We start from the raw sequence: 25,158 nt of genomic DNA on the forward strand, positions 1-25,158 counted from the left end.
CTCCCACAGGTCAGGATTGTCCCATGAAAAGAGAAGATCTTTTCTTTTAAGGAGTCCTGACCAAAATGGCAGCACAAAAAGATTCACATTAAAGACAAATACAAAGATATAAGACAAGCAGATTTTACTCTGCTCTCATTCAACACATTTGAAAGACAACAATGTAAACAAACAATCAATCTTAGCAATCATAGTGTTTTGGTTGAACCTACTTGGTCAGCTTCTCAATGAGTTTTTAAACTGGAAAAGCTGGATTTTTTTGAATATAAAGATTTTTAATAAAAACAATTTTGTTGAATTTAGTAGCTGTAATAAATACCAATTCATGATTTTTGGTTAAAATTTGGCAGAACGTGTTTTCTGAGCGAGTACATTATAAATCCATCTTCCTGAATTACTATAATGAGCTCATGGTAAGCAAACACAAATATTCTGACTATTTCTGACCGGTCTGGGGTGCGTTTCTGAAAACCATCGTTAGCCAACTAAGTTCCCGAGTTCCATCGTAAGAAACATAGGTAGTCGATTTTGCGTGTTCCAAATACATCGTTCCAAGGAACATTATGAAACTTGTACGCTTGCAACTACACCTCTAGAGCTGTAGTTAGAAGTATAGTTCCTGGTTGTGTTCTATTCCTAGTCATCCCCCTATGCCCTATTCCTTTCAGATTAATATGGAAAATGAGTGCATGTTTTTTTTTTTTTTTTACCAAAACTAATAATGGATTTGTTTTTAATGCGTGTGAGTGTAAAACATTATTTATAACATGATTATGGATGTTTCGTGTTATAACTAACTTGGTTCAAATTACAGATCTGCAGCAGAGCAACTACGGTTTTTGGGAAACACTAGTCACTACATTATTCTTTTCTTAAACGATGCATCGTACAATGATAATTTAGCCTGAGTTATTTCATTTTTTGAGAAGCGCACTCCTGGTTAAGCACCAATATTTGCCCACTTTTTAATTTTACAACAGAATTCCTTTATTTGCTAGTTTATAATATGTATGTATATATATATATATATACATACTTTTATATATATATATATATATATATACATACTTTTATATATATATATATATATATATATGTATATATATATGTATAAATGTATGTATATATGTGTGTGTGTGTATATATATATATGTATGTATATATATATATATATATAAGTTTATATATAATATATATATATATATATATATATATATATATACAGTAGGTGAGAGTTCAAAGTGGCTATTAACGCCGCGGCTGGTACCGCCGCCGTTTGAAATAGGTGCCGCTCTGTTTTTAGTGTACGACCACAGTTTGTGAATGAGCCGCCAGGGGGCGCAAAGGGACGGGATGCGAACGGACAGAAATAGCCCATGCAGCAGCTACTGTGCTTGTGAATGATATTAAACAATAAGTCAAAGCATTATAATTCCTTCATTAATCATTTAAAATTTGTTAACACGCTTTATTTTAAACTTTTTAAGTGCAAAGAGGATTCGTTTTGGAAAATAGAATTGAAGAAGTAAAAGACAACTAAAATGAAAGCACAAACATTTAGTACAAATAAGTAGTCTTAAATAAATAAATAAATAAATAAAGCAGCCTAAATATAGAAAGATGTTCAGTGTTTGAAATTTTGATAGGACTAAGACAAGACATTTTCATTTATGTTTTATTTCTGTTTTTATTTCCATTTTCGTTTTTGATTATATTTTACTCTCATTTATGTCTCAACAATTGTACATAATAATAATTGAATAATGAAAATAAATGAATAATGAAAATAGGCCTAAATAAATTATTTATTTAAAGACATTGCCGTACAGTACTTGAAACACTGAGAAACGGTCAGCAGCATGGTCTAAAGAGCTTAAGTTGAATGCTGCTTAATCAAAATAAAAAATAAATTGACCTACCCTAAGCAGATCACTAAAAAAATATATATTTTTTATAAAAATATTTTTGCTGCGGGACATAAATTAAGTCTGCAGGTTTATTTTTAATGATTTAGTTTCAGTTAAGTTTTTTTTTTTTTCAAAACGTTAATGTTCTCCTTTAAAGTAGCTATAACTGTTGTTTTGTTTTGTTTCGTTTTTTACTTAATGGCTCAGTATGTTTGTATTTTAACTTCATATTCAGTCACCTTGCATATGTGTGTGAAATATAATGCCGCATAACCGCGGAAAAAGAAGAAAAGGCTGTCAGTTAAAGCTACAGGCTTCTATGGTGTATAATAATGTTTTTTTTTTCTTTTTTGTATGGTAAAGGACAATGCACATTATGTTATTGATGTAAACTTAGGCTAAAACTTACCATTGATAAACGTGACCTACCTCAAGCAGATCACTTAAAGTATAATAAAAATAATGTATATATATATATATATATATATATATATATATATATATATATATATATATATATATATATATATATATATATATTCTAATAAACTTCACAGCCACAAATATAAAAAAACACAATTTGTATTAAAACTGGGCGAGGATTAGAAAGAATACGATGCCTGTTACATAATTAAAATTTTAATTTCAATTTCTGCAAGCACATTTTTTCACTCGCTACTCTGCCAGAAACTTCGCTGCCGGAGAGCACCTCAATAATGTAAACATTTGTTTAAAGATGGAGCGCAAGATGTGCCGAGTGGCAACATGTGAAGAACGATGGCAAGCTAAGTGTGATTATTGTAATAAACTAAGTTATAAAGCAGAGTGTCCCGACCAACAGGACTAAGCATATGTTGTTGGCTCATTCTTTACGAATATAGAATTAAAATAATGGCGCGTTAGGTTCACTAAGCAGCGCATTCTCTCCGCCTTAGCCACTAAATGAAAAAGTTACGAATTGCCGTGAGATTGTGTTGTTTATAACCAGCGGGACACGCTGCTGAAGCAGGAGAGACACTCCGTCATTCATAATCTTAGCTGATGTATCGGAGTCGAAAGAATATATCAAAGAGGAATTTTCTTTTAACAGTCCCCATATGTTTAATCTTTTTAATTTTTTTTCACGTCATTTCTCTTCAGCAAATTATATATATTTTTAAAGCTGCTTGATTCTTTTAAAACCGAAAGCAGAGCCCGTCAATTGGTGTTTTTCCATAAGATACTCCTTTATGAATGTTTTAATTTTTGATTAAAGTCTTTAATGTGCTTTTTGATAGTTTTATTTTATTTCAAGCAGCACCTAAATGCGAATTTATTCTCAAAACTTGGCATGAGAGCGATGCAAGTCATGTGTTGCATAACTGCCTTTTTTCCCTGCGCGTGCACGATCAATTTCTGATCTTTTTGCAACTAAAATGAAAGCATAAACATTCAGTACATCAGTAGTCTTAAAAAAATAAATAAATAAAGCAGTCTTTTAACCTAAATATAGAGAGATGTTTAATGTTTGCTATTTTGACAGGACTAAGACAAGACATTTTCATTTATGTTTTTATTTCTGTTTTTACTTACATTTTCGTTGATGATTATAGTTTACTATCTCATTTTTATATGCTAAGATATGCGCTTGCTTTTAAATGCATTTAAAAAGATTTGCGGCCTTTTTATAGGCTACACGCTACTATGGTGTATAACAATGTTTTTTTTTTTTTTTTGTATGGTAAAGGACAATGCACATTATGTTATTGATGTAAACTTAGGCTAAAACTTACCATTGATAAACGTGACCTAGCAGATCACTTAAAGTGTAATAAAAATAAAGTTGCCACAGGACATAAACAAAGTCCCGCAAGTTTAGTTTTAATAATTTAGTTCCAGTTCTGTTCAGGTTTTTTTCTCAAAATGTCTGTTCTTCTTTAAAGTAAAATTTTTGTTTTTTGTTGTTGTTTTTTTTTTACTTGTAATGGCTCAGTATCTCTCTCTCTCTCTCTCTCTCTCTCTCTCTCTCTCTCTCTCTCTCTCTCTCTCTCTCTCTCTCTCTCTCTATATATATATATATATATATATATATATTAATAAACTTCACAGCCACAAATATAAAAAACACAACTTGTACTAAAACTGGGCGAGGATTTGAAAGAAAACGATGCTTGTTATTCATTTAAAATGTTATTCCTCTTGTCCTATTTCTGCATACAAATTTTTTCACTCGTTATCAGGAACTTCGCCGCTGGAGAGCACCGTCAACGATCTCAATCTTATGGCTCATTCTTCACGAATATAGAATTAAAATAATGGCGCGTTAGGTTTATTGTGCATCCCGCGGGTGCAACCAACAAGGGTTGTGCATTTTAGTTTAACTTTTTGAGCGTTATAAGCAGTTCGGTGTTAGTTTTTATATAAATATATCAAGCCGAAACTAAACAGCGCATTCTCTCCGCCTCCTCGTTTATAACCAGCTGGACACACGCTGCTGAAGCAAGCAGGAGAGATAGCCTACTCCGTCATTCATAATCTTAGCTGATGTATCTGAGTCGAAAGAATATATTAAAGAGGAATGTTCTTTTAACAGTCCCGATACGTTTAATCTTTTTTTTTCCTGTCATTTCTCTTCATCAAATTATTTTTTTAAGCTGCTTGATTATGTTAAAACAGAAAGCAGAGCCCGTCAATTGAGAGCGATGCATGTCATCTGTTGCATAATTGCCTTTTTTCCTGTGCGTGCGTGATCAATTTCTGATCCTTTTTGCTCGGGCTCTCACACACAACCTTTATGTCTGCTGTGTCTTTAATATGGTGTGTAGATTATTATGCGTTATTGAAACATCAAGGGTCACGCAGCAAAGTCACTTATAAATTAAAATTGTATTATTTTATGCAACAGCCTTACATTTAAAACGGAAACGTTAGGGCGATTATAAGCAAAAAGACCTCAGACTAAGGCTAGATGTTTTATTTCCCCTTTTTATTTATTTGTTTATGTGTTTGGCGCATGTGTGCGATAGGAAAACTAGGTTAATTACGGCAAGCCATCTTTCCCAGACTCGGCGCAAATTCCGCCTTTCCTTTTATTCCGTCCCGAAGCCCCAGCTGGCCCTCCTGCCATCCACTGCGTAAAACATATGCTGGATAAGTTGACGGTTCATTCCGCTGTGGCGATCACAGACTAATAAAGGGACTAAACCGAAAATAAAATGAATGAACGAATGAATGAATAAATTAATAATAATAAAATAAAAATAAGTTAATAATCTTTAAACACAAATGCCGCGTAAGCGGCCTTTTTATTTATAGAGATGGTACATTTGAATTGCCTCTTCCCACTTCCCCCACCTCAAAATTTAAAGTTGCAAAGAGAACTATAGCTCATTTACACCTTAATGCCTTAGCATCAATAGCAAAGAGCACAGCCCATTCACACCTCAACACAGAGCAAGTTTAGCGGAAGAATGTCAAATCAGAATCACGCAGATGAAGCACACCAGCTACTATCATGAAACTATTGAAATTGTTTTGTCATAAATTTGCTTATTTGCAGCAGCTTTTTTTCGCGCAACAGAAATGCGGCGTTGGGAAGCCGTCAATGAATAAAAACAGGGTCAATAGTGAAATCGGCTTTTCATTGTATCCCTATTACCTATATCAGTGCATTGAAGGCCTTTTATGGTGTCATCTCGATAGAATAGCCTAAGTTATATTGAAATAATTTAAAGAACAAAGTTATAAAAACTCACATTACATAAATAAACAATTAAAAATATGTTTAGGTTGTATTTATTTAATTGCCCTCGTGATGATGGTGTGCTTTATCATTATGTGCGTTTTACTTATAACGTGATTCAAATGATGGATCTGCGACAGAGAAACTGTGGTTTTGGGAAACATACATCACTATATCCTTTTTTTCCCCAAACTGTGCATAGTTCAGCCGCAAGTTACTTGCAATTCTGATAACTTTTAGAGATAATATCTGTTTTTATCAACTTGTCTGTCATTTATTTCTCATTTGCTACTTATTTTATTAATTTGTTGATGTTAACATACTACATAGTCTTGTATATGCATATATAGAATCCTTTGGCATTCAAATTTGCTTTGAACTTGAAAGAGAGAAATAATCGGATTTTACCTGTCAGAGCACATTGCATATGCTTGTTTTGAAATAACATTTATTTAACAAATATTTTAGCACATCGAAAGTAATTAAATTACCTGTCTTTTGATTAAAACCTTTATGCAAAAAGATCAGAAAAAAGGCAATATATGCGACACATGACATGCATCGCTCTCATGCCACGTTTTGAGGATAAATTCACTTTTAGGTGCTGCTTTGATTAAAATAAAACTATTCAAAAGCACATTAAAGACTACTAACTAAAATAACACATTCATAAAGGGGTATCTTATGAAAAAACACCAACTGACGGGCTCTGCTTTCGGTTTTAAAAGAATCAAGCAGCTTTAAAATATAATTTGCTGAAGAGAAATGACAGGGTAAAAAAAGATTAAACATATCGGCACTGTTAAAAGAACATTCCTCTTTGATATATTCTTTTGACTCCGACACATCAGCTAAGATTATGAACGACGGAGTGTCTCTCCTGCTTCAGTAGCGTGTCCCGCTGGTTATAAACGAGGAGGCGGTGAGAATGCGCTGCTTGGTTTCGGCTTGATATATTTAAATAAAACTAACAACGAGCTGCTTATAACGCTCAAAAAGTTAAACTAAAATGCACAACTCTTGTTGGTTGCACCTGCGGGATGCACAATGAACCTAACGCGCCATTATTTTAATTCTATATTCGTGAAGAATGAGCCAACCGCATATGCTTAGTCCTGTTGGTCGGGACTCTCTGCTTTATAACTTATTAGTTTATTACAATAATCACACTTAGCTTTGCCATCGTTCTTCACCACATATAGCCACTCAACATATCTTCCGGTCCATCTTTAATGTTTAGATTATTGAAGGTGCTATTGACGTTTTGAGAAAAAAAAATTAATAGTACTGAAACTAAATTATTAAAAATAAACTTGCGGGACTTCATTTATGTCCTGCGGCAACATTATTTTTATTACACTTTAAGTGATCTGCTTGAGGTAGGTCACGTTTATCAATGGTAAGTTTTAGCCTAAGTTTACATCAATAACATAATGTGCATTGCCCTTTACCATACAAAAAAAGAAAAATTTTATTTTATTTTATTTTTAAATGCATTAAAAGGCAAGCGCATATCTTAGCCTTAAGTTTGTTCACACTCTGCCTGTATTAACATAAATGCTGTATTTTAATATAGCTAATTTTGATTAATTAGCTTTAACTGACAGCTTTCTTTTTCCGCGGTTATGCGGCATTATATTTCACACGCATATGCAAGGTGACTGAATATGAAATTAAAATACAAAACTTACTAGGCCATTAAGTAAAAAAACAAAACAACAGTTATACTTTAATGCAGAACATTGAAGTTTTGAAACAAAAAAACGGAACTGAAACTAAATTATTAAAAATAAACCCGCCAGACTTAATTTATGTCATATTTTCATTATTCATTTATTTTCATTATTCGTTTATTATTATGTAGGCTACTATAATTGAAACATAAAATGAGATAGTAAAATATAATCAACAACGAAAATGTAAATAAAAACGTAAATTAAAAACATAAATATAAATGTCTTGTCTTAGTCCTATCAAAATAGCAAACACTACAACTCTCTATATTTAGACCAAAAGACTGCTTTATTTATTTATTTATTTATTTATTTAAGACTACTTACTGAATGTTTATGCTTTCACTTTAGTTGTCTTTCATTTCTTCAATTCTATTTTCCAAAACGAATCCTCTTAGCACTTAAAAAGTTTACAATAAACCAGGTAAACAAATTTTAAATGTAAGTTGAGGTGACCGCAAGTTCACAACTGTGAGGTGATGTGCTATACCGGCAGGATAATCTATATTATTTTGCTGTTTTTCATATGCGCACGTTTAAGATTTGAGATAATAACATTGCCATGATAGTCAAAGAAATCAAAACATTATTTTCACCCCAACGCAATTTAATCGGGCACTGAAGGCTAATAACTTAATTCTTATATTTGCTTTTTGACTTCTCACCATGTATCTTTTCTACAGCATAGTATAGTGTAAGAGCATGTCTATTACCAGAAAAACTAAATTAAAATTATATTTTAATAGAACACATCACATACAGTAAGCTACGCCTAAAGAACAGTCTGTTTAGCATTGTGAAAAGGCAAAGCTGAATATCTGTGGTTAAAGTGCCACCCAGCGGTCAAATGCTGCTGGCGCATCAAGTACCGCCGTCGCCGCGGTATGAATGGCGGCACAAGGAACACATTGAAGTAGTAACATCTGTATATATATATATATATATATATATATATATATATATATATATATATATATATATGTATATGCATATATGTATATGTATACATGTATGTATGTATGTATATATATATATATATATATATATATATATATATATATATATATATATATATATATATATATATATATATATATATATATATATACTAATTGTTCATCCATTCCAAAATGTAGAAGTGCAATTAAAAGTGAATAGAGTGCAAAACAGGCAATTTCCAGCAGCCTTAAGTTTTACAATATTTATCTGTTGTCTCTCAAGGGATTTCAGTCTTTCTCTTTACCGCATCATCACTATGTTGCACTCTGTTGTACATTTGACAAATTGGCTACACTTTGGCTATGAAATGCTTTGTGTGTGTGTGTGTGTGTGTGTTTGTACATTTGCGCATACCTTGAATCTCTTCCTTTCACACTGAATTTTTTATCTGCAGCTTTACATCCAGCCAGTCACAGATATTGACGGCACGTTGGACTGTTTTCGTTTTGGAATCTCCCCATCAGCAAATGGCTTAGTCATTGGAGCCACTGTGATGGAGGGCTTCTATGTCATCTTTGACCGAGCACAAAAGAGAGTGGGCTTCGCTGTCAGCACCTGTGCAGGTAGGTGGATTCATTCAACGGTAGGCAGATTAATCTTTTCAAACTTTTTAAAGGCCGTGCCACATTTGTAGTTCGGATGTCTTGGTTTTTGTTGTTTTATTTAGTTATTTTAATCTTTCTCTGTGTGTGTGCATTTACTCTACTCATTTAAGTAGGCAGTTGAACAAAACTTTTTCTTAATCATTTGTAATTTCAGTTATTAAAAAGTAAGTTCTCTGTCTCTACATTCCGATCAACTATGTATTGTAGGTTATAAAAAGGCATAACAATCTGTAAATGACTGATAGATAAGCATGTGACTTGCTGAATGTGATGTCACTTCATCTGGCATGAAACTTTGCAAGGCATGGGATACTGATAGAAGGGATACACCGTAATGTAATAATACATATACACAGTATTTTATATATATATATATATATATATATATATATATATATATATATATATATATATATACATACATACATACACACACACACACACACACACACACACACACACACACACACACACACACACACACACACACACACACACACACACACACACACACACACACACACACACACATCAAGATACTGGAAATGTTATGCTGAGATTTTGGTCCATATTGACATTATAGCATCTGCAGATTTGTTGGCTGCACATCCATGATGCGAATCTCTCGTTCCACCACATCCCAAAGGTGCTCAATTGGATTGAGAGCTGGTGACTGTGAAGGTCATTTGAGTACAGTGAACTCATTGTTATGTTCAAGAAACCAGTCTGAGATGATTTGCATTTTACACCATTACACCACCACTACCAGACTAAACGTTGACAAAAGGCAGGATGGAACCATGGTGTCATGTTGTTGATGCCAAATTCCGACCCTACCATCTGAATGTCGCAGCAGAAATCGACACTTCTCAGACCTGGCAAAGTTTTTCCAATCTTCTATTGTCTGGCCATTCTACTGTCTGGCCATTCTCCTCTGACCTCTGGCATCAACAAGGCCACAGAACTGTCTCTTACTGGATTTTTTTTCCGAACCATTGTCTGTAAACCCTAGAGATGGTCGTGCATGGAAATCTCAGTAGATCAGCAGATTCTTAAATACTCGGACCTGTCCATCTGGCACTAACAACCATGTCACGTCACCATAAATCACCTTTCTTCCCCATTCTGATCATCTTGACCATGTCTACATGACTAAATACATGGAGTTGCAGCCATCTGATTGGCTGACTAGAAATTTGCATTAACGTGCAGTTGGACAGGTGTACCTAATAAAGTGGCCAGTGAGTGTATATCATTAATTAATTACCCAATGAATTGCATTTTATTAACGCCTTTCCCAGCCTTCACAGAACATAAAAAAATAGTAATTGTTGTAGTGTCACAAAAGTTATGCTATAATGTTTTGCCTATCCACGGCTGTATCCCTTAAAGACTTTACTGGAAGGCATTGAGGCATATCGACACTTTGTACAAAATAATTAGGATACACCAATAGTGGACTACACAATTGATCAACACTCTTACTGCAATATGCATCGAATTTCTCATTCACTTTTTAAAAACGAATAAAAATATGACAAAAATACGCAAATTTTGTTTTAGTTGTATTATCGGGTGTCTGTTTTGATGTTAGCATTTTAAGCTAAAGCTTAAAATGATGGAAAAATTCAACTTTGTTATTGACAAATCAAGTTAAACAACAGTTGGTCACGAAATCAACTGTTCCCTGTCAAATGTAAGCATTTTTGCAGTAGTTTACATTCATAGATATATACATTAGATATGGCATAGGGACCCTGAGCATGCGTCAATAGCGCCGCCACATTGGTACAGTGCTCCCAGGACAAATGTCATTCAACGGCACTAGTCAAGACAGTGTTATAACGTGAAGATGCTGGACTTTAGCGCTGTCTACGGGTGTAGTAACGAGCAAACAAAGAAAACAAAGCACAAAGGCAGAACATTTCATAGGTAATATTTAGTTTTTTTCTGTTTTTGTATGAACTTTTGTGCTAATCAGGTAACGTTCTTGATGATAACAGTCACTTACTGCATTCACCATAAGGCAAAGCAGCTCCAACTCACACTAAACACTCGGCTTATGCTAGTTTTGTTGAATAAAATCAGCAAACAATGCAAAAGAAATATGACAACGAGATGCTGCGCTGCCAGAAACTTGTATTATTGTCGGTTAGCGAAAAAGTCGTTCGGGGGGATTCATTCACAAACGAATCGCTCCCTCCGTCAGTATGAGAAGTGAACGCAGGAGAGGAGGTGTGTTTCAGGACATGATCAGATCAAATTTAACAGGGAAGGGTGGATAGTACATTTCTGTACACACAAACACAAGCTTTTTTGTCAGGAATGCCCGTGCGGTCACTGATCCATCAATAAAATAAAAAAAAAAATTACATACTAACATCCAGGAAAACTCCCGATCATAGATATATGTGTATATCTCTGGCTTTGGATGGCCACAGTCCTCCACTGTACCTTGGTCCCGCATTCATTTCAAAGGAGCGCTACCCTGTAGCAAGATGGCGGCGCTGTTGACGCATTCCGTCCAATAGACAACAATAGGACAGGCAACATCTAATGTATATATCAATGGTTTACACTAATAATAAATCCAGTTTACTGTAAATCATAGGTCTCAAACTCAATTCCTGGAGAGCCGCAGCTCTGCACAGTTTTGCTTCAACCTTAATCAAACACTGCTGACCTAGTAGTGTCTAGTCATCTTGAACACCTTGATTAGCTGGATCAGCTTTGTTTGATTAGGGTTGGAGCAAAACTGTGCAGACCTGAGGCCCTCCAGGAATTGAGTTTGAGACCTATGCTGTAAATGATACAGTTGTTGTATATTATACCTATATTTGTTATAGTTTCATTGGTAAATACCTCTCCTGCTTCAATATGTGTGACAGAAAATGGCGGAGTACCGTTTGCAGAGATCGCCGGGCCTTTCCTAGCAGAGGGCGTAGCATCAGACTGCACTAGTGGCATGACTCTTCGGGAGCCGGTCATGTGGGTGATCGCATACACTCTGATGGGCGTCTGTGCTGTGGTTCTCATCATACTTCTCGTCTTGCTCATACTGCCCTGCCGACGACACAGAGATGACGAGATTACAGACGAGTCCTCCTTGGTGCGCCATCGCATCAAGTGACGTCAGGCATTTATCGAAGATGAGGATGCACCATCTCAGCAAAACGAGGCTGAAGAGAACTCAGGGCAGGTAACAGGGGTGAACATACTACAATGAGCTTTCCCCAGATGCTCTATTCCTGATTTGTGGGAGATTTATGGTTGACTGAACTTGAGACAAAGTGGACAAAATACTTAAAGATGAAGGAGACACGATTTTACGTTCCATTATATGTTCGATTCATTAATAACCGTGCCAAAATATGAGTATCAATCTCACATTTAAAAGGAGTATATGATGATTTTGATGCTCCAGTGTTTCTCCAAAGTGTGCTGCTGTTTTTATTAGTAATCCTCAATGTAATTGTGTTAATAAAGCTACTGAAAATCAGCAATGGTCTCTTGGGGCCTAAAGAAAGTTTTTGGACCAATATAAGGCAGTTAATTAGTTTTTCCATCTTTGATTTTATGCATAGAGACTTTGTTCACACTGCAGGTAAATGTGGCCTAAATTAAATTTTTTGAACAAAAACGACAATGGAAACGCATTTAACAAATAAATTCCAGCAAATTCCAAAAAAAAAAAAAAAGTCATGTGATTTTGTTTTAACTGATTATGTGATGCAGGGTTCAAAGGATTTTTCTACTTTCCCAACTGGAGATTTTGGTTCAGATTGTTACTTGTCCTGCCAAAACTTAACTAGCCCCACTAAAAAAAAAAAAGTTAATAGGTATTTCTTAGCCATGTTTTAAGTAACGTGTTAAAATAGAGTATGTGAATCTAGAATTTAAATATTTAAAAATGTTAATAAATGTATAATGAGCAAAATTCAGTGTTATGTAACCAAAAATAACAATATGAAAAATAGGCAGATAATTTATTGCAAAACAAAAGATTGCAGACTTGCCAAACTGACGGCAAACTGCAAAACATTGCTTATTTTTTTTCCATAATGACAATGTGAAAAAGATTTTTAGAAATTGTTGCAAATTTATTAAAAATAAAAAACCTGAAACATCTCATGTACATAAGTATTCACAGCCTTTGCTCAATACTTTGTTGATGCACCTTTGGCAGCGATTACAGCCTCGTCTTTTTGAATATGCCACAAGCTTGGCACACCTGTCTTTGGGAATGTTTGCCCATTCCTCTTTGCAGTACCTCTCAAGCACTATCAGGTAGGATGGGAAATGACGGTGTACAGCCATTTTTTTTTTTTAGATCTCTCCAGAAATCTTCAATAGGATTTAGGTCTGGGCTCTGGTTGGGCCACTCAAAGACATTCACCGAGTTGTTGTGAAGCCACTCTATTGATATTTTGGTGGTGTGCTTTAGGTCATCATCCTGCTGGAAGATGAACTGTTGCCCCAGTCTGAGGTCAAGAGCACTCTCAAGCAGGTTTCATTTAGGATGTCTCTGCACATTGCTGCATTCATCTTTCCCTCTATCCTGACTAGTCTTCCAGTTCCAATTCCTTTGTCTTCATGCTTGGTTTGTGCTTTGACATGCACTGTCAACCCTGGGACCTTATATAGACAGGTGTATGACCTTTTCAAATCATGTCCAATCAGCTGAATTTACCACAGGTGAACTCCAATTAAGCTGCTGAAACATCTCAAGAATGATCAGTGGAAACGGAATGTACCTGAGCTCAATTTAGAGTAAAAAAAAATGTATGTACATGTAATTTTTCAAGTTTTTTATTTTAAATAAAATTTCAACAATTTCGAAAAAACTTTGTGAAAAATGTGAAAAACTTTCACATTGTCATTATAGGGTATTGTGTGTAGAATTTTGAGGAAATTAATTGATCCATTTTGGAATAAGGCTGTAATATAAAAAAATGCGGAAATAGTGAAGCGCTATGAATACTTTCCGGATGCACTGTACAATGATTTTTCTTTCCATCATCATTGCAATAAAAACAACCTTACCTCAGGCTGTCAAGGATGTTGGTGACACTCCATGTCCCTCTCGATCAGCATTACTCATCTCCTTCTAGTGTTGGACATATCCGTGTTTTATCATTATTATTCCTAAATATAAGTTACTCTGTTTACCATTCGTGTGGGCTAAATACTTACAGGTTCGCAGTTCAAAAATGCGCGTTCTTCTTCTTCAATGTTTTGCGCGAGTCACGACACAGTACTTCCAGTTCAGTGAGAGGAGAATCAAAATCCCCTCAGCCAATAAGAATGAATCCCAGGTAAACCCACCCCCACGGAAGCTTTGTGTCACAATCGCAAATGTAAATTTGAGAAACGTAAACAAAAACTCTGGCAGCGCAATTAAAACTGCGTTTATCGAAAGCGAAGCAGAAAGTGAACCAAACTAATAATACTTTTTTTTTGAAGATGTTTTGTTGTTGTTTTTTTGCCATTTGGTTAATTGTTTTGTGTTTTTCGAGTGTTTTTTTTAATTTGTTAATGTATATCTGCATATAATGTATATATGCAAATTTTGTTAATGTTTCATCAACAAAGTACGGATTTAGTTCACATTACAACCATAACACGTAGCATGCCGTCACTTCATTATAGACCTTTTTCATGGCTGCTGCATGGAGGGCGCCATAGCGACCAGCGTCTTCCAGTAGAATGCTAAAAACTTCCGTTTACAGCGTGTACAACTGGTAATTTGCGCTCCGAAAATGGGTTTCATTAACGTTTTTAATGTATAACAGAGTGTTTTTGTGACACACAATTTAGAAGTGTGCCTGTTAAAGCCGTTATAATCTGTCACATGTGGTTCAAGCGCGTCAGAAATACGAGAAAAGCGTTCTCCTAGTTCACGTGTCTGCCGTCAGAAATACAGTGTGTTTGTGCGTTCCCGGCCTGTCAGCTGTTAGCTCAACGGCACACACACACACACACACACACACACACACGCACACACACACACACACACACACACACACACAGAGAGAGAGGTATGAAAGTTGTGCAATTTACAAAAATGACTAATAAAGGTCTGTTATTGATACTCTGCTGGCTGATTTGCTGTTCATTCTAATCGCGAGCCGTTTGTGTTTTATTTCGTGTTGTTTTTACCACGGTTTGTGTTTTTCTGTCACTACGAAATGACACTAGCCTATATTTTCACTTTGTCACTGTTATTAAATCAGTGTGTCAGTGGCACAGTACAGGCTACGTGTGTGTGTCAAACGTTTTGGTGAATTACATTTGTTTGGGCTGGTTATATATTTGAAATAAAGAGAAAATGTTGACTTTAGCGATGACGAGGCTTCATTTAAACGAAGATGCCGTCTGACAACGAGGGGAAAATGCCTCACAGCAGCTGTTTTCTATCCTATTAGATCGCATTTCTTTAAATGATCAGTCCAGGAGATGCTGCTGATGGACAACAGTATTAGTTCAAAGAGGATAAAAGCAGGTAAAATAGATTAAAACTGTCGTTTCAAAGCTGTCCAAATGTGACTGTTTACACGCATCAGCTGCCGACCGGAAGTTCTTCGCATTCTCCTTGCGCATACACGCAAAGCATAATGGGTAATTTTGCGTTCCAAGAAAAAGGTCTATAGGTTCAGTTTACTAATAAGGTGACTGCACCAAATACTGGCCTGGAATATGAAATACAGCATTTTTGGTCATCTTCGTGTATGTAGTCGTGTAAACATGGGCTAGGTCCGAATCCACATACTTCCAGACTATACAGCAAGTGTTTCTTAACTGATGGGTCGCGACCATGTGTGATAAAAAAAACAAAACAACAAAAGTTAAAATGTTAACTCATTCTGCTTATATCGGACTTTTATTTTGAAATGCGCGCGCGACAACCGTACCGTTTGACATGTGAAATTTCATTTAATTATAGCAACAAATATGTTGAAGCGCAAGTACGACCCCGAATATGTAAAGTATGGATTTACATATACTGACGACAAAAAAGGTTTAAAACCTCAGTGTGTCATATTTAGTGAGGTGCTCTCAAAGGAGAGCATGTAATCTTCAATTGAAACGACATTTAGAAACCCAACATTCCCGATTGCAAGGACAAACCTGTGGACTATTTTCAAAGACGACTCCAAAAGCTGAGGGCATCACAAAAGTGCTGAACATCTTCCTGTTCAAAACAAGTACAGGCACTCCGCGCATTACTGTGTAGCTCACCGCTTAGCAAAGTCCAAGAAAGCACACACAATAGCAGAAGAGCAAATAACTGGTGATTATTGTAAAAATGGTTATGATTATTTTAATGATTTTCTTTAATTTGCTGGTTTGTTCTGTTTAACCAGATCAGAGTAATGTTTTATTAACAGTTCAGTTTAGTTAATGGTAACTGAACTTTTCCTTACCCTGACCACTGTTTACAATATTTGACGTTTTTACTCTGTAACATTACTATAATTTGAGACATTTTGATTTATCGGTCTTACTTGAGTATGTTAACGAATAAATACAAATGAATTATAATTCCTAAAATTATATTATAGTTTCTAAACATTTGGGTCGCAGCATGATGACCATGTAAAAATGTGGGTCCCATGACCAAACCAGTTGACAACCACTGCTATACAGTATTCTAAAATTAGTATGCGAGCCGAGTAGTATCTCTGAATTACTAGAATTCAAAAATCAGTATGCAAGACAATCCCAGATGACCTACTACTTCCGGTGAGAATCTAAAGTGTGCATCTGATGGACGCTAGACTCTCCCATGATACCTCACGAGAGAGTTCATGAATTGGAGTGAAGCTACATAACTGGTACATGTGACCATGACAAAATGGCAGATGTAGTACGTCTGAATTCCATTCATACTGCTCACATTCATACTGTATAGAACGTACATTTCTAACGGCCGAGTAGTACGTTTAAATTCAAATGTAGTACCTACTGAGTAGTAGGCGGTTTCGGACACAGCCATAGCCTAAGTACTGCTTTGCATTTCAATGAGCTAAACGGCCAAATATTATGCATGAAGGGGCCTTAAGGGCGTAACTTATAGTACGTTAGAGGTCTAGCTTGAAGTAATGGAGGCATGTCAAAACTATCAAAAATCTGAATCAGTTATTAACGTCTACACCTACTCCACACCTAAACCCAACCATCACTGTTATTAACGTCTACCACAACCCTACCCCAACCATTACAGTTATTAACATCTACACTTACCCCGGCCATAAAGCCAACCATCACAGTTATTAACCTCTATACCTACCACAACCCTAAACCCAACCATCGTCGTTATTAACGTCTAGACCTTGCCCAAACTTAAACCCAACCATCACAGTTATTAAAGTTTACACCAACCCCAACCCTTAACCCAACCATCAGTTATTAACATCTACTCCTTCCCCAAACCTAAACCCAACCATCACAGTTACTAACATCTACACCTACCCCAAACCTAAAATCTACCATTACGGTTATTAACATCTACACCTTCCTCAAACCTAAATCCAACCATCACAGTTATTAATGACAATACCTACTACAACCCTAAACCCAACCATCACAGTTATTAACGTCTACACCTTCCCCAACTCTAAATCCAACCATCACAGTTATTAACGTCTACACCTTCCCCAAACCTAAACCCAACCATCACAGTTATTAACGTCTACACCTTCCCCAACTCTAAACCCAACCATCACAGTTATTAACGTCTACACCTTCCCCAAACCTAAACCCAACCATCACAGTTATTAACGTCTACACCTTCCCCAACTCTAAACCCAACCATCACAGTTATTAACGTCTACACCTTCCCCAAACCTAAACCCAACCATCACAGTTATTAACGTCTACACCTTCCCCAAACCTAAACCCAACCATCATGGTTATTAAAGACAATACCTACTACAACCCTAAACCCAACCATCACAGTTATTAACGTCTACACCTTCCTCAAACCTAAACCCAACCATCACAGTTATTAACGTCTACACCTTCCTCAAACCTAAACCCAACCATCACAGTTATTAACGTCTACACCTTCCCCAAACCTAAACCCAACCATCACAGTTATTAACGTCTACACCTTCCCCAAACCTAAACCCAACCATCACAGTTATTAACGTCTACACCTTACCCAAACCTAAACCCAACCATCACAGTTATTAATGACTAGACCTTCCCCAACTCTAAACCCAACCATCACAGTTATTAACGTCTACACCTTCCCCAACTCTAAACCCAACCATCACAGTTATTAACGTCTACACCTTCCCCAACTCTAAACCCAACCATCACAGTTATTAACGTCTACACCTTCCCCAACTCTAAACCCAACCATCACAGTTATTAACGTCTACACCTTCCCCAAACCTAAACCCAACCATCACAGTTATTAACGTCTACACCTTCCCCAAACCTAAACCCAACCATCATGGTTATTAAAGACAATACCTACTACAACCCTAAACCCAACCATCACAGTTATTAACGTCTACACCTTCCTCAAACCTAAACCCAACCATCAGTTATTAACGTCTACACCTTCCCCAACTCTAAACCTAAGCACCTATCGCAGCGACCTTCTTGCTGTGAGGCGACAGCACTACCTACTGCGCCACTGCATCGCCACAGTTTAATAAACCATGTTTAACTGTTTTTGCTAAAATCATTGCTGCAATCAAAAACGAGTATTGTGTATGATTCAGCATAGCATGAATAGCTGATGGCTGTTAGCCAAAGACGTCTGCAGTTGGCATTAAATCCAGTGTGGTGTACGGTAAAATGCCTGTTTTCTATTTTTGTACTTTTGAGTTTGGCATCCTAACACACAACATGACACGTTTGCTATTGCAGCCAGTCTTTTTTTGCCACCACTATGTGCAGTCGAACCCGTGTGACGTCATGTGTGACGTAGGTTGGTAACTCGTCTATCCACATTGAAAGTAAATCTAGAGAAATGCTGAGGTCAAAAACATGGTGTTGTATAGCTTCAGAAAACTTGTAATATTGTTTTAGTTCTATATTTTTTTGACTGTGGCCTGTATTCAGGACCTTTTGTTGAAAATAAACAACGCACAATTAACTAATGAAACTGGTTTCACATTTCACTGGGCAAATACTGCAAGAAACTTCCTGGTATGGTGTTCCTTATTCTATCCGCATACCTGTAGATCCAAGGCTCAGTTGATTTGAAGTTCATTCTAACACACATACAGTATCCTAAGTGAATCCACTGTTATCTCTTTCAGGTTTAGTGTCATTTTAAATGCGTCTGTGTGATTGATACAAGTATGTCATCCTCATACTAGGGCTGTACACTTCTTATGCTAAATCTTATCTTCTCTCAGATTTATTAATGTCTGATCTGGATACTGGAAGGCTGACAAAAGAGAGGATCATACATTCACATGCCTTTGTGTAATGAATTATTAGGAAGTAAATAATCAATCCAAAGTCAATTTACATGTGTATCGTGGTTAATACATAGTTAAGACTGGAATATTGTGAAATGGTTATTTCTAAGAGATGAGTGCTTTTAAACACTGAAAGAGTACTGCTGACGATACAAACTATAACTTTGCCATCTGAATGAACAAAGAAAGGGCACTGATCGAACACACTTACCAAATCTGTAGAGACAGGACAATCAACAACTGGAGCCGCATCTGTTTTAAAAGGAGACGAGCAGTAAATCCGGATTTCACAAAGCTCTTGTGTAAAAAAAAGTTCCGTACAAACGTATTTCTGCCTCGTGTTGCATGCACTGATCCACACGTGAGTCCAGCTGCTCTTTCATAGAGGGAAAATGAAAACAAAACCTTCACTGCAGCACATTATAAAAGCAACACTGATGACCCGTAACTCCAAACAACTCTTATTCTTTTCCCACTTGTTTTGACAACACAATATGGCGTCTCTCTGCCATCTCAATACTGTTTCAGGTACAAACAATGCATATTAATGAAGTTGCACCTCATATACAATAAAGCGAGCTGATTGGTTTGAACTAAGTCTTACTCATGAATGAATGCAGCACACTCAAAGACGTAATAAGGCACTGCCAGGCAAAGACGTCCAGTCTACACGCTGGAATACACGCTAAGATCTCATGGCCGTGACGCAGCTTCAAAAATTCGTTTCAAACCGGAAGTACGAATTTGCTCGAAATAACGCAAAAACAACCAGTTTTCACTTTTTAGTGAGATTTATGTGTCCTAATCGTGTTTTTAGCAGTGTGGGACACATTTATGACTGTCAACAGCTCAAAAAATGTGTTTTGGTGTTTCGTGACCCTTTAAGGTAAGTGGTTGCCAGTGCCGACCTGTAGGCTTAAGGGGTTCTAGGCGAGATAAAATAAATTGGGCCCACTGGTATAAAAAATAGGGCTGTCAGAATTAGTGCGTTAACGCATGTGATTAATTTGAAATATTTAACACGTAAAAAAAAAAAAAAACGCAATTAACGCAGTTTTTTTACATTTTTTTTATTCCTGTTGTGGTTGATGTGTGTTCAACCTGCAAAGAAGAATGGATAAGACCAAGGAAGCACTTTTTGAAGGCAACTTTCGGTATAAAACAATTAATGTCGCGTCACCAGGCTATCCAGAGTTTCCTCCAGAGTTTCATGCAATTTTGGGTGTTTCATTTTTAATCTTTCGACTTTTACTGCAGTTCACTTTCATTCATCAACATATTGTTCATGCCCCTGTGACAATTATTGGATTGTCCTAGGCGCGAATATAACTGAGGACGCATGTGTTGCGGGAGGTGTTCGGATGCCGCCCTCTCTATTCTGCTGCCCTATAAGGCTGCCTAGGTTGCCTCTATGAACGCGCCGGCCCTGGGTGAGACCGGACTTCTACATCAAGTTGTGGTCGATCTCAAAACCGCTTCAATTGGTCCACCGTTTTTATGTTGCTAAATTAAAAAAAAAAAGGACTGTGCGTGTTTATATCAATCCAATATGACAGTCTATACACTATACACATACAGTGTTTGTCCAAACAGCTTGAAAAGTAGATTTTTCACCATAGGTGCCCTTTAACTTGTTCACATCACAGGCTGCTGAAGCAAAAATCAAGGTCCCATTATTTAACATATATGATCAGATAACCTGACAAGATCTGATCACAATGATGCTGATGGAGCAAAAAACAGATGTTGTATTAATTCATCTTCATTTCTATAGCGCTTTTACAATGTAGATTGTGTCAAAGCAGCTTAACAAAGATCAGTCCAGTTACATTAGATGAGTAGTAAATAGCTGCTATAAACCCTTGTTCACGCTGTGCATATGATAACTCTTGTCGGAAATCAGCTGGGAAGCTGTATATTCACCCCCCCCACACACACACACATACACACAGGCTCAAGTCTTTTTCTGTAACAGCTTTCTGCTGCTGTTTTAAGTAGACTTGCCTCATGAAGCCACTAATGAACCTAAAGCAGCTCTAATCATCCTGCAGCTCCTTCCAGCGACTCCTTCACTCTCGATGACTTCATTAACCGCACCAACACATTGATTAATGAAGCAGAGATTGTACAGTGTATGGCCAAAACTCTCCAGGGATATTGTAGTAGGCTGAGGTGTACAGTATGCTGTTATTAGAAGTACACTGTACAGCTGTTTTTATCTCCATGTCTAGAGATGCTCTCCAAATGTCTGGAAACGGATTTTAAAGTACAAATGAAATCAAAACTAACGATATGATCTTGTTAGCTATCATTGCTTGTTTTTGCGGTGGACAATTCATCTGTGCAATGTCATTGAGAATAATAAAATAGTTTGTAATCTAAACTTCAAATCTGAAAACGCACTTCTTGTTTGTTTTCAGTTAAATTCTCAGATAATGTCTGAGGTATCCACGACAGTGTTCATTTCAATGACAATGATCATATTCATGACGAACAAGTTTCTACCGATGAAAACTATAAAAAATAAATAAATAAAAATTATGTGATGATGATGACGACAACCAGGGCTTTACATTAACACCCGCCAACCCGCCAAATGCGGGTAGATTTCAGCTTTGGCAGGTTAGACAGACAATCCCACTAGCCACTTTGGCTGGTTGATCATTTTTAAATTGTGGTTTTCCTAAAAGCAGGGTTCGACAATATTAGGATGACCCAATATGTGTGCAAGTGTGATCTTAGAATCCAGAAGTACAATAATTGTTAACGCGAGCAGAAGAAAGCAAGTGAATACCAAATGAGAGGATGAGGATCACTTGCGCTAAGAGCTGATGTGATGCGCGCGACTTCTTCAAACGCGTGCGCGCGACTGCTTAACGCGTGTGCGATCCCGAATCGTGAAGCAACTGTGTCTGGAACAGGTTCTGGAAACGCAACTGTCATCGGTTCTCTTTCAAATAAACTAGACAAAAAGTGATGAGCATGCACCCGCAGCACCGGTTGCTTTCACTTTGAACAGATTATTAAATGGCCCAAAGTTAACCGTGAGCATGTGATCCTTTCATACGGTATGTTTCACCTGCTTTTATTTGCTTACGGTTTTATTTGCTTTTATTTTTGTCAAAATGGTTCAATTAATATAATTTTTTACAACATTGCTTTAATGGGAGATGAACTCTCCATTTATGTGCAGTTAACTGGTGATCCGAGAGATCTTTAACCATGACAGATTACTGTGCATATTTTTGATACATGACAATAGGCTAGTTGTTTTTTTAAAAGTCAATTGCTTTTCTTTTCTTTTTTTTTTAAATGTTTTGTTAAATAAAAAGTATAGTATACAGTTATATTTAGCTTGTTTCGACACATTAAAAATTTGAGGCTAAGATATAATTATTGTTTTGTGCGGTTATAGAGATAAATTTGGTAAATCGTTAATTTTAAGCTCTAAAAAAGTCATGTGAAATAAAAACTAATTGCAATATAACACCCATTTATAATGACCCATTTGCTCATACTGGACACACAAAAAGTGAAATGAATGAGGACGCATGTGGACATAACACAAACATTAAATCAAGTAATTTTAGCATGTCAACATCAAATTTATGCATATAAAATCTATATTTTCCCAAAATTGTGGCTAGTGAAAATGCAGAGTGGCTAGTAACATTGGAAAACTACTAGCCACAGTGGCCGATAAGTTAAAAAGTGAATGTAAAGCCCTGATGACAACTATAATAAAAAATGCTGACTTTTTACGTTGGCCAATAAAAACGAGGTGAATGGGGATGTATTTCGGTAAATATCCAATCAGAATTAATCTTGGTGTGTGATGCGTGATTCATGGAGCACACACACACATACAAACACGCACAGGCTGACACTCGTTTGCAAATTAACTGATCCGCATTAGGCGCAGATGTGATGACATCATCATCCATAGGGGCGTCGGTCTGATTAAAGTCCCAATGAGCCGGAAGATGCAATCGTTATTTTTTTCGTATTGTGACAGCTCCTAGAGAAACAGATTTTTAAATGAGAAAACAGTGGGCGTGGCTTGTTTTTTTTTTTAATTGCGAGTTGAACTGACGTAGGCCCAATCCCACCCCTTATTTTGGGCCAAAACTCTCCAGGGATATTGTAGTTGGCTGAGGTGTACAGTATGCTGTTATTAGAAGTACACTGTACAGCTGTTTTTATCTCCATGTCTGGAGATGCTCTCCAAATGTCTGGAAACGGGTTTTAAAGTACAAATGAAATCAAAACTAACGATATGATCTTGTTAGCTATCATTGCTTGTTTTTTGCGGTTTACAATTCATCTTTGAATTGTCATTAAGAATAATAAAATAGTTTGTAATCTAAACTTCAAATCTGAAAACGCTCTTCCTGTGTGTTTTCAGTTAAATTCTCAAATAATGTCTGTCTGAGGTATCCACGACAGTGTTAATTTCAATGACAATGATCATTTTCATGACGAACAAGTTTCTACCGATGAAATTCATTCTACCGATGATGATGACAACTATAATAAAATGTGCTGACTTTTTACGTTGGCCAATAAAAACGAGGTGATTGTGAATGTATTTCGGTAAATATCCAATCAGAATTAAATTTGGTGTGTGATGCGTGATTCATGGAGCACACACACACATACAAACACGCACAGGCTGACACCCGCATTAGGAGCAGATGTGATGACATCATCATCCATAGGGGCGTCGGTCTGATTAAAGTCCCAATGAGCCGGAAGATGCAATCGTTATTTTTTTCGTATTGTGACAGCTCCTAGAGAAACAGATTTTTAAATGAGAAAACAGTGGGCGTGGCTTGTTTTTTTTTTTTTTATTGCGAGTACGCTTTTTGACAGTGGAAACGGCCATAAAAGCGTACAGAACCGAACCGTACCGTACCACTCAGTGGAAACAGGCCATTAGAAGGGCAAACTTTTTTTTTTTTTTCTAAATGACATGCACAGATGAATTGTTCACCACAAAACTAGCAATGTGAGCCAACAAAATCATATGGTTAGTTTCGATTTCTTGCGGATTTTAAACTATGTATAATGACATGGAAACAGCTAAGAGAAAAAAGAAGATTCACATTTGATGTCAAGACAAAAAGGCCGTAAACTGTACGGGAAGGAAAAAGCGGATAAAAACAACAAATTTAAAGCGACATCAGCAGGCCAGAGAATCATCCCGAAATTCACGGTGAACTCATTTATTCATTCATTTAATCGGTCTGATTAAAGTCCCAATGAGCCGGAAGATGCAATCGTTATTTTTTTCGTATTGTGACAGCTCCTAGAGAAACAGATTTTTAAATGAGAAAACAGTGGGCGTGGCTTGTTTTTTTTTTTTTATTGCGAGTTGAATGGACGTAGGCCCAATCCCACCCCTTATTTTGCGCGTTCACATCAAGGGGTAGGGGTGTCCCAATTCTCTTTAGCTTGAAGGCGTAGAGATGAATAGCCCTTCGAACAAAGATTTTTCAGGACCACAGACGAAACCAAGGGGTAAGAAAATTTCCCAGAATACACCATCTACATCTGCACCCAGAAGTAGGGACATTCACAACCTAGTATTTTTTGTCATTATTATGAATTTTTACAACAAACAAGCACATGTTTTAATACATTCATAACTGCGTTCATGTTCACGATGAGTGGGCGCTGCCATTTGAATCTTTTAGGCTTGAGACTTCCGGTCTCATTTACTTCCATTCATTTTCTGACGTTAAAAACTGC

General features: G+C 36.5%; 1 protein-coding gene across 3 annotated transcripts in view; it reads left to right on the top strand.

Annotated features, from left to right (window-relative positions):
- The window catches only part of bace2 (beta-secretase 2), a 47,724-nt gene extending 35,061 nt beyond the window's left edge, over window positions 1–12,663 (top strand). Inside the window, exons 7-9 of one of the 3 annotated variants that reach the window (XR_015508525.1) lie at window positions 1–9; window positions 8,755–8,923; window positions 11,854–12,464. The exon at window positions 1–9 is cut by the window's left edge and continues 141 nt beyond it. Coding sequence is in view for 2 of the 3 variants with exons in the window: in XM_087282804.1 (XP_087138930.1) it covers window positions 1–9; window positions 8,755–8,923; window positions 11,854–12,095 (420 nt within the window). In the remaining variant the exon portion in view is untranslated. 3 annotated transcript variants of the gene reach the window in all.
- The last annotated feature ends 12,495 nt before the right edge of the window (window positions 12,664–25,158 follow it).

Source organism: Danio rerio, chromosome 15 (assembly GCF_052040795.2).
Source record: "Danio rerio strain M-AB ecotype USA chromosome 15, GRCz13ab, whole genome shotgun sequence".
NCBI classification, from domain to species: Eukaryota; Metazoa; Chordata; class Actinopteri; order Cypriniformes; family Danionidae; genus Danio; species Danio rerio.